Below are 11,383 nucleotides of genomic sequence, written 5' to 3'. Positions count from 1 at the left end.
ACCCACTAGGGAAGCCCCTGTTTTCTGGTTTAATACTGTAGATTGGAATATAGGTAAAACCACATTACAGTGAAGTTCACCTGGTTTTTTGGACACTAAATTCCAGTGGGAAGGCCCAAAGACAAATCCCACTTGTATAAATAGCTTTCCTATAATCATTTGCTTTTTAAAAATTTTATTGAGCTAACATTTATTTATAACATTATATGAATTTCATGTGTACAACTTTATATTTCTATTTCTGTATATCTTACAATGTGCTCCCCACCAAAAATTTATTTTCCTTCTGTCACCATACACTTGATCCCCTTCACCCATTTAGCCCTCCCCACCAATCATTTGCTTCTTTTTTTTTTTTGGTAGGACTCTTGCAAAAGTGACTAAAAATGTCTTCAAGTGTTTTTGGTATTTTTTTCCTCTCCATTTACATTTAGTTAAGTGTGCTTCTGTGTTCCTTCCATGATGTTCTTTTATGTGCATGACTGGAGCTGAGGCCCATTCTACCCCCCCCCCCCAGAAGTTAGACAGTAACTTAGAAGTGGGTCAGCAGCAAGTAAGGGGAGAAATCTCCACCGGTGCCTACAAGACAGCCTCTACTTCAAATACTTGTTACAGGTTAAAGATCCCGAGCCATGGAAATATGTAAGGAAAATGGTAATTAAATGGTATCACCTGACAGCGAAGCAGAAGCCAAAGACGTAAGCAGGAAGAAAAGAGGGGCTAGGTGGTTTTAGATTTACCAAGAAATTGCGCTGTGGATCAATTCCCTTCCAAATCAGTAGGAATAAGAGGCCGTATCATGTTCAGGTTCTGCCCGCAGAGCTACCTCGGGAGTGGTTCACGCCCAGTGAGTTAGACATTCAGGGAACTAGGGAACTCTATCAGCACAGAAAAAAGCAAAGTGATGCCTACCACTTGAAAGATAGCATGAATATAGTCTTTGAGGCAGTTTCTGCAGGATAGGACTCTCACAATGGAGCAAAGGCAGGAAAGGGAACGCATCAAAACATCTAGCTGGATTCCTTTGTTCTTAACTACTCTGTTCTAGGACCCAGAGGTGACTGCTCGATACCAGGGATCACAAAGAAATGTAGTGGAATTTGTTTCATACCTGAAGTGTCTGAATCAGTTCTCCTGCTCCTGTAAAAATAAATAGCACATTTCAAAGTTTTGGCAGTATAACCACAAATACTTAGAAAAGAACTACTAAGTATGAGATAATCATTCTCTAAGTACTTTGTAGGTAGTAATGAAACATATTTAGCAAGCCAAGGGTATTATTCATTATAATACATCTTAGAGTAAAATTACCTAAATTTTCATAACATGTAAGCTATCCAACATGTAAAAGCTGTAAAAGTGAGTTGTATGTAATTACATATAACCTATTTTTTTTTTTTTTTTTTTTTTGTGGTACGCGGGCCTCTCACTGCTGTGGCCTCTCCCGTTGCGGAGCACAGGCTCTGGACGCGCAGGCCCAGCCGCTCCGCTGCACGCAGGATCCTCCTGGACCAGGGCACGAACCCGCGTCCCCCACATTGGCGGGCGGACTCTCAACCACTGCGCCACCAGGGAAGCCCTAACCTATTTTTATTGTAACTATCACCTGTCACTCAGTGAGGCTGTGACCATCCCTAACTTGCTACCTCTCGAGCCCCTGAAAATTCATTTGAGGTTGAGACTCCAAGAAGCTAACTGCTGCTGCTCTGGGGCTTCCATAAACAGAGTCAGCTGTTTGATCACTCTCTCTTTCTTTCTCTACAGTAGGGTCAGCAGATAGATCACACAGGAAGCTCTCATACACACGTGGGGTACATTCTGGAATGGAGGGGTGACTGGGGTTACAGTGCCTACTACTCTGCTAGCTCTTCATCACAATCTCTATGGCCCTGATGGGAATCTCGTAGGTGAATAACATACCCAAGTATTTGTCCAAGTTAATACACTTCTTATGGTTTAATGGATAAAATAGGAGACTAGTTGTCAGTTTTTCAGGCTATTTCACTTTCAGAGATGTCTTTGGATAAAGAAGTTTGTTTTCTGCATGCCTGATTTTTAAAATTAATATCAAAAAATACTTATTTTTGTAACCTCATTGACATGCTAAAATATAAACTTGTCAGTTAATTTTCACCAAATCTTTGTTCCTTGGCTACATTTCAGTAACTCTTTTGGAAGTATTGCTGTTTGAGTAAAAGGGTTTGGGAAGAATAATTATCCTTAGATAATATCTTCCCAGATAAATGTGCAAAGACATAATTCTGATCCATTTAAGAGGTCTGGCAAATCCATGCAGTTCGGGTTCTACAATGGATCTTAAGGTTAAATTAGTAATTTTCTGAGGAGTTTGCAAACAACTACTCATGTACCAAGTAGGTCTGGTGATTTAAATAAGGTTGAGTTTAATGATAAAAGTTTTCAAGAGACTGAGAAATATCAAGAAAGTGTACTTAAAAAAAAATAGGTGCAAATTAAAATAAAGCCTGCCATTATCCTCTTTAAAACAAAGGGAAGAGTCACAGTAGCACTATTGCCAAGGTATGCGAAGGAATATAAATGCTTTATAAAGTAAATCCTTCACTTCTAAAGCACCTAAAATGACATTATACAAGTCTCCAGCGTCTTTCACTCATCTAGATTTAAGTTGCTCAATTTACATTTTAAAGACCAATGAATCTGAGGGCAAAATATTCAATGACGTCATTGTTTAATGTTTTTTTCCATTGTTCCAAAGTATATGGTTAGAAAGTGTCACTGAAATCCATGGTCTTGGAGAAGAAAAATGAATATATACTAGAATTTATTTATCACTCTCATGGTGTCCTGACTTAATCCTGCAATTGTCCCAGGATTAAGCATCAGTGAATCCCATTCTGTTCTTTGATCTTATCACATCTTTCATTTATAATGAACATTCTCAAATTAGGCTCTAGCTAGTAATTAAGTTCCTGATGTAAATAGGCAATAAAATATAACTTATGCTTGATTAAATTGGACTTAAGAGGATTAGTTAGAACCAAAATTTGTTTTTTGCTTTGTTTTTATCTAGTTCTTTCTTTCTCTACAGTAGGGTCAGCAGATAGATCACACAGGAAGCTGAGAGACTGAAGGGCAGGGCCTGGAAGAGTTTGGGATTTGCCAACCAAGATCCTTTTCAATCTTTAAAATTCTAAGATTTTTGCTATTTATATAGGCATTCATTTTCTCATCATTTCTAATAGTGATCATAATAGTGAGACTAACAAAATTTTGCACCTGCAGATCATTTTTCAACCTAAAAACTTAAGTTCTCTCTACAATTTTTAATATTTAAAAAAACTGCTAAGAGCTTATCTAATGCTCAGAGGATTTTTAAGGTAGTGAGACTGTTCTTTATGTGGATACATTGTCAGTATGCATGTGTCAAAACCCACAAAACTGTGCAACACAGAGAGTGAACCTTAAACTAGGGACTATAGTTAATAATAATATATCAATATTGTTCATTAGTTGTAACAAATGTACCACACCAATGCAGGTGTTAATAATAGGGGAAACTGGGGATGAGAGGAGGGTGAGGAGGTGGCAGTGGGGTGGGTATATGGGGCTGTATGTACTACCTCCTCAATTATTCTGTAAATCTAAAACTGTACTTAAAAAAAGTTTACTAATTTTTTTTTTAAGTTTTTTTTTTAAAGGCATTAAAAGTTAATCCAGTGCTTCAGGGCATCTATTATTTGCAAAAGGGCAAGGAAAGAAGTTGAAATGATTTAAACAGTTAACCTTGTTAGATTTTGAACTGTGTGTTTCTGAAGCCTTAGACAAGGGCGGGACAGAGTTTGAGACATAATGAATGAAATAAAGCAGAAGGAAGATGTCAGAATGATCAGACCTGATTAATTATTATTTAGGACAAATTGCTAGATTGGATGGATTCAATTTTATCTCATTTGTTTTTTAGAAATCTTATGCTTTTCTATGAAAGTCATACTCATACACAGCAAAAGATATATTTTCTATTGAGCGGCACCTGCTTCTATACCTTTGCCTCTTACATTCTTTGTTTTTCTCTCACTACTTCTGACAGATGATTGATGACTTTTTTTTTTTTTTTTTTTTTTGCGGTACACGGGCCTCTCACTGTTGTGGCCCCTCCCGTTGCAGAGCACAGGCTCCGGACGCGCAGGCTCAGCGGCCACGGCTCACTGGCCCAGCCGCTCCGCGGCATGTGGGATCTTTCCAGACCGGGGCACGAACCCGTGTCACCTGCATCGGCAGACGGACTCTCAACCACTGCGCCACCAGGAAAGCACCGATTGGTTAGTTTTTAAATCTCCCTTCCTTCTTTCTCCTCTAACACATCAGACTTCCAGTAGTCCTCCTGGGCATTATTTAGTTCCACTGAAAGAACTCAGTGGTTACCATCAAGAAATAATAGATCAGTGTCTTGAGGGAAACTTCTCTATTTCAGCTACTTCTCCACCCTCAGTCTGAAGCAGGAAAGTTTCTTCCATCTGGAAAATAAATAAAAGCATTCCAACCGAAAGCAGCAGAATACACATTCTTTTTAAGTGCATATGGAACATTCTCCAGGATAGATCACATGATGGGCCACAAAACAAGCCTCAGTGAACTTAAGAAAATTGAAATCATATCAAGCATCTTTTCCTACTACAATGCTATGAACTTAAGAAATCAACTACAAGAAAAAAACTGCAAAAGCCCACAAATACATGGAGGCTAAACAATATGCTACTAAACAACCAATGGATCACTGAAGAAATCTAACAGGAAATTGAAAAAAAATACCTAGAAAAAAATGAAAATGAAAATACGACGATCCAAACCCTATGGGACGCAGCAAATGCAGTTCTAAGAGGGAAGTTTATATAAATACAATCTCACTTCAGGAAACAAGAAAAATCTCAAACAACCTAACTTTACACCTAAAGCAACTAGAGAAAGAAAAAACAAAATCCAAATCTAGTAGAAGGAAAGAAATCATGAAGATCAGAGCAGAAACAAACGAAACAGAGATGAAGAAAACAATAGAAAAGATCAATGAACTAAAATCTGGTTCTTTGAAAGGATAAACAAAATTGATAAACCTTTAGCCGGGCTCATCCAGAAAAAAAGGGAGAGGGCTCAAATAAATAAAATTAGAAATGAAAAAGGAGAAGTTACAGCTGACACCACAGAAATAAGAGACTACTACAAGCAACTATATGCCCCAAAAATGGACAACCTAGAAGAAATGGACAAATTCTTAGAGAGGTACAATCTCCCAAGACTGAACCAGGAAGAAATAGAAAATATGAACAGACCAAACATAAGTACTGAAATTGAATCTGTGATTTAAAAACTCCCAACAAGCAAAAGTCCAGGACCAGATGGCTTCACAGCTGAATTCTATCAAACATTTAGAGAAGCGTTAACACCTATCCTCTGAAGCTATTCCAAAAAATTGCAGAGGAAGGAACACCTGCAAACCCAGTCTATGAGGCCGCCACCACCCTGATACAAAAACCAGACAAAGATACCACAAAAAAAGAAAATTACAGGCCAATATCACTGATGAACTTAGATGAAAATATCCTCAACAAAATTCCAGCTAATCAAATCCAGCAATACGTTAAAAGGATCATACACCATGATCAAGTGGGATTTATCCCAGGGATGCAAGGATTTTTCAATATTTGCAAATCAATCAGTATGACACACCACATCAACAAATTGAAGAATAAAAACCATGATCATCTCAATAGATGCAGAAAAAGCTTTTGACAAAATTCAACACCCATTTATGATAAAAACTCTCCAGAAAGTGGGCATAGAGGGAACCTACCTCAAGATAATAAAGCCCATGTATGACAAACCCACAGCTAATATCATGTCAATGGTGAAAAACTGAAAGCATTTCCTCTAAGATTAGGAATAAGACAAGAATGTCCACTCTCACCACTTCTATTCAACATAGTTTTGGAAGTCCTAGCTATGGCAATCAGAGAAGAAAAACACATGAATTGATTTTTTTTTAATTGGGGTATAGTTGATTTACAATGTTGTGTTAGTTTCTGCTGTACAGTGAAGTGAATCAGCTATATGTATACATATATCCCCTCTTTTTTGGATTTCCTTCCCATTTGGGTCCACCACAGAGCATTGAGTAGAGTTCCTGAGAACAACAGGTTCTCATTAGTTATCTATATGAATTGATTTTTAATATATTTTTAAATCCAAACTTCAAAGCTCTTGGTCATATAGGAAAAATTTCTGAAGAAGCCTCCCTTGAATTTGACCTGATTGTTCTTCCTATGGCTATGAAGGGGAATCCCCATTTTGGCTCCGGGGCCTCAGGAGAAGCCCTCACAAGCCTTGCTCAGCCCTGCTTTGTACCTAGGACTGGCTTCTCATAAGGCAACAGTTCTCAAACCTGATTGTACATTTGAACCACTGGGAGGCCTATTACAACACAAAATGCTGAGACTATCCCAGAGTTTGATTCAGCAGGGTGGGGGTGGGCCTGAGAATTTACATCATTAACTGGCTCCCAGGTGATGCTGCTGACCAGCCACACATTAAGAACCACTGGTAGGGCTTCCCTGGTGGCGCAGTGGTTGAGAGTCCGCCTGCCGATGCAGGGGACACGGGTTCGTGCCCCGGGTCCGGGAAGATCCCACATGCCGCGGAGCGGCTGGGCCCGCCCGTGAGCCATGGCCACTGAGCCTGCGCGTCCAGAGCCTGTGCTCCGCAACGGGAGAGGCTACAACAGTGAGAGGCCCGTGTACCACCAAAAAAAAAAAAAAAAAGAACCAATGGTATAGAAACCCTAGATAAGACACGATGCTTTGCTGAAGCATACAACCAAAAGTATTGAAATTATAATCAGGATCCACCAACACCTTGAATGTATTGGCTCTTGGATCTAGAGGCCCTAGAATTGCGAGAAATGTGACTGCCCAGGGGCAAAAGCAAATGTTACTCTGACTTCAAGGCTTAAGAATCCTCTAAGGATCATCCATATTCCTTTCCTTCCCTGGACCCCTTCTTAGCTGGGAAAGAAGGTTAAGAAGAAAGCCGGTTTTGAACACTTAACCCTGAGTCAATTAAGATATTTTGTTTTCTGTTTTTGTTTTGACAGAATAGCCAACTTTCTTTTATCTACACTGTTGGAAATGAAGTAATAGTGAAATAATGATCATTTGCTGACCACCTAACATGTCCCATTTATAATTGTTATGCAGTCAGTCAGCTTGGAACTCTATTCCCTCAGAGCTCCACCCTTCCTTCAGATCTCTGCCATTCCTCAGAGAAGCAGTTCCTGACCACTTATATAAAATATCCCTACTCCCTCCTCAAATCTTTCTGTTACTTTTTGTTTTCTCGCAGCACATTCCAGCGGCATAATATACTTTATTTGATTATTATCTATACCCTCCACTAGAATGAAACACTCCATGACTCGTTTTCACTGCTGTATTTCCAGTCTCTAGCACATAGAAGGTGCTCAGTAAATATTATTGAATGAGTGAGTCAAACTTTTAAAAAGTTTGTTTCCCTGTTTTCCCCTGTTCCTTTTTATATTTAAAAAGAGCTTGGACATAATTCATGACATTCCTCATTTTCATTCTTGCTAATGTAGCATTTAGATCTCTATATTTTTCTCTGGTTTCTTATTAGCTGTTATTCCAGAATGATCATATTAATTTTTATCTTTATAATACCACAGTGTCTCTCACATTCATCTTGCAATTGGGTATTACAATTATAAAAATAGTTTTTCAGATTATTAAGTTATTCATTGGAAATGTAGAAAAGGGAAAGGGGGGGCTTCCCTGGTGGCGCAGTGGTTGAGAGTCTGCCTGCCGATGCAGGGGACACGGGTTCGTGCCCCGGTCCAGGAAGATCCCACATGCCGCGGAGCGGCTGGGCCCATGAGCCATGGCCGCTGAGCCTGCGCGCCCAGAGCCTGTGCTCCGCAACGGGAGAGGTCACAACAGTGAGAGGCCCATGTACCGCAAAAAAAAAAAAAAGGGTAAGGGATATGTAGAGAAGAAAATACAGAGAAGTGTAAAGATAAAAATACCTGTAAATACTCTAGCCTCTAACTCCAAAATGTGGACATCGTGATACTGTTGTTTTCTTCAGCACACACCACTGACACCAGGCAGATGGCCCAGAATGCCAACTGAATGGTGTGAGAAGTTGGTGTGAAAATAAAAATTAGACAAGGTTGAACCAAATGTGGATAATTGAGTTGATTATGTTATCATTCAATTACATTGTATGTATGTCTGAGGATCTTCAGCAAACAATGCCCTAGTTGCAGGGACTTGAAAGCATGCACTTATTTACATACTTCACATCTTAGCATCACTTGGCATTTCCCTGCCTCACATACCTGGATTCTTCAGCCTTGAGAGCCGTGCTTTTAGAGTCTGTTGGCCTTATTTCAGAGGGCCTATCGCTCATCTCTTTGGATTTATTTGTCTCACCTTCTTCTGGAGTCAAGGTAGTTTGAAAATATCTTTCACCTTCGAAAGTTAGCATTAGGTTTGAGATGGTGACATGTTTTGAGGATTCTCTAAACTCATTCTTAATTTTTGTATATTGTAGACAACCAGCCTTCAGAATATTTTCCATTTTTTCCTTTGAAAATAACAGGCGGCAGCAAATCAGGGAGCAGAAGAGCATCATACAGAAGCAGATTATTTAAGGAGCAGTAATTATTTCATCTATATTTACTGAGTGGCCTCAAGTGCATAGGCACAATGATGAGGGGGGTGAGGCTTGGTATTGCACAGCCATTGAGAAGAGCCCAGGTGGGCGCTGGAGGCTGGCAGCATGGGGACCTGACACAGCACATGCTAAAACTCATGTGGTCAGGTATACCAATGTCACCTCACACAAGAAAATTAGGACTCAATTGCAGGACTTCCTCTCCCAGAATTGGCAGGAAAGGAAGGTTTTCTAGAAATGTCTTGACACCTGCTCCCCAATCCAAGGTTGCTCTTGCTTTAAGAGCATCTAATAGGTGACAGAAGTTGGAGGTTCCTAGTAATACTAAAGAGTTTGTTTTTCAAAAGACTTAGAATCTAAAACTTAGTACCCTAAAATATCTCCCGTTCTAATGTCCTGGTTTCTGTTAATACACCACTTCTGTCGCTCCCTGCCTTCCTTAGAATCTCTCTCAGGCTTCAGAGCAATAGGTCAGCCGGTCTTAAGGACTCTGTCTCTCTTGGACTTCTCTGGTGGTCCAGTGGTAAAGAATCTGCCTTCCAATGCAGGGGACGTGGTTTCGATCCCTGGTCAGGGAACTGAGATCCCACGTGTCGCGGGGCAACTAAGCCTGCGCACCTCAACAAAAGATCCCGCGTGCCGCAAACTACAGAGCCCATGAGCTCTGAAGCCCGCACACCACAACCAGAGAGAAGCCCATGCTCCGCAATGAAAGATCCCGCGTACTGCAACTAAGACCCTATGCAGCCAAAAATTAAAATAAATAAATAATAAATCTTTAAAAAAAGACTCCGTCTCTCTGATGTCCTTCACATCTGCACCTTCTTCCTCCCTTTGTCATTACATAGTCCATCACCTCTATGGCTGTTCCTTGAAAATAATGCAATAATCTTCTCTAAAGCTAAAACATTTTTTTCTGACAATGAAAGTAATGTATATTTATCATAGAATATTTAGAAAATCCTAAGAGATATAAAGTTAGAGGGAGAAAATTATTGCTTGCTTGATGCCACAGGCCAGAAATAACTACCATGACACATTTCATTGCGATCTTTCTGTCCATTTATTTATTTTGAATGTGTCTGCTTTGTGGTCATATCCCACATTTTTCACTTAATGATTTATTATAAAAATTTCCCCATGTTATTAAAAACTGTGTAAAGCTACTTGAATTTTTCTAATTAAAAATTATTTTTATTGTAGGAAACAGAAAATTCAGAAATATATAAAGAAGAAAACATCAATTGCTTATAAACTTGCAATCTAGAAATAAACTACTATTAAAAATATGACTTTTCCCCCTCCTATTGTCTGTGTGTTTACATGCATTTTTATGTAATAAGGATCATATTCTTTACTTCATTTTTCACTCAGGTTTACATCATAAACATTTTTCCAAGTAAAGAAAAATTCTCCAACAATTTTAACAGCTACAGAGTAGTCATTCGTTTAACAAATATTTCCTGAGTGACTATGATCTTGCCAGTCACTGTGGTTGCTCCTGAATGAGATAAACATGGTACCTGACCTTTGTGGATTTAAATTCATTTAGCCATTTCTCTGTGGTGGATGTTTAGTTTACTTCCGTATTTTCATTATTTCATTTTTATAAACATGGTATAGATGTGGTATGATTAACATCTTTATAGCTAAATCCTCATTCCTATTGATGATTAACTCCTTAAGAAAGATTCTTAAAAGTTGAATCACTTAGTCAAAGGGTGTCAACATTTCTAGGTTCTTGACTCATAATGATTTCAAGAAAGTTTGTTCCAATTCTCACCCTACCATGAATCTTTACAAATTCCAAGGTGACCCCACCTTTACTAACACTGACTATTTTTATTCTTTTAATTAGCAGTTTTATAGATGAAATTTTTTTCAAGTTTGCATTTCTTTGATTACTAGTGAGGTAAAACTTTCCCACTAAATTCATTAGCTAGCGTTTTCTTCTTCTGGAAATGTCCATCTTTGCCCTCTGCCATTTTTCTGTTGTGGGCCCCACGGAGGTTTCTCAGCAGCAGTCTACACACTGATCTCTTTACCTGCCATCCATCCTTCCATCAGACTAATCTTTTAAAAACACAGCTTTCACTCCCTTACACAGAGATTTTGTGGCTAAGGTTTGCCCAAGGACTGAGTCTACACTTCTTATTTTGGCATTCAAGGTTTGCAAGCAACTTTCCATCCTAAATCCTAATATTTTCCACATATGTTATGCTACAGCCAAACTGATTTATTCTCAGATGTGTTTCTGTGTTTTTCCACTTTCTGGCCCTTTCTAAAGATGCTCACTTTGGGTATTTTATTTTCTTATTTCCACCTTCACTTCTTATTGAAATTTCACCCTATCCTTCAGTATACTTCATACTTTTGTGTACATTTAAACCTTAATATAGCCCTTGCATGATATTAATATCCTCATTTGAGAGGTGAGGAAACAGACTCATGCAGGTTCAGTGACTTGGCCAAACTAACATGCAGCAGGGCACGATTCCAACCCAGGGCTTCTGACTCTGATACCAAAGTTCCTTTTATCCCACCATAGCTTTCTACAGGGTTAAGTTGTATGGTATGGATGTGCACTGCCTGTTTCAGGGAACATCTTACAACTCTTTTACACCAGGGTTCAGGTAGCGGAACTCATTGTTAATATTAGGTTACT

At 39.0% G+C, this 11,383-nt stretch overlaps 1 protein-coding gene across 5 annotated transcripts in view; it reads right to left on the bottom strand.

Annotated features, from left to right (window-relative positions):
* Window positions 1–11,383, bottom strand: part of GARIN2 (golgi associated RAB2 interactor family member 2) — a 30,521-nt gene that overhangs the window by 5,484 nt on the left and 13,654 nt on the right. For all 5 annotated transcript variants that reach the window (XM_049706405.1, XM_049706406.1, XM_049706403.1 and 2 more), the window contains 2 exons: window positions 8,381–8,628; window positions 1,112–1,140 (listed from right to left, as the gene is read on the bottom strand). In XM_049706405.1, the coding sequence (XP_049562362.1) occupies window positions 1,112–1,140; window positions 8,381–8,628 (277 nt within the window). The remainder of the gene's footprint in view (window positions 1–1,111; window positions 1,141–8,380; window positions 8,629–11,383) is intronic.

The sequence above is a fragment of the Orcinus orca genome, chromosome 2 (assembly GCF_937001465.1).
Source record: "Orcinus orca chromosome 2, mOrcOrc1.1, whole genome shotgun sequence".
NCBI classification, from domain to species: Eukaryota; Metazoa; Chordata; class Mammalia; order Artiodactyla; family Delphinidae; genus Orcinus; species Orcinus orca.
This window is presented reverse-complemented; position numbering and strand designations above follow the sequence as displayed.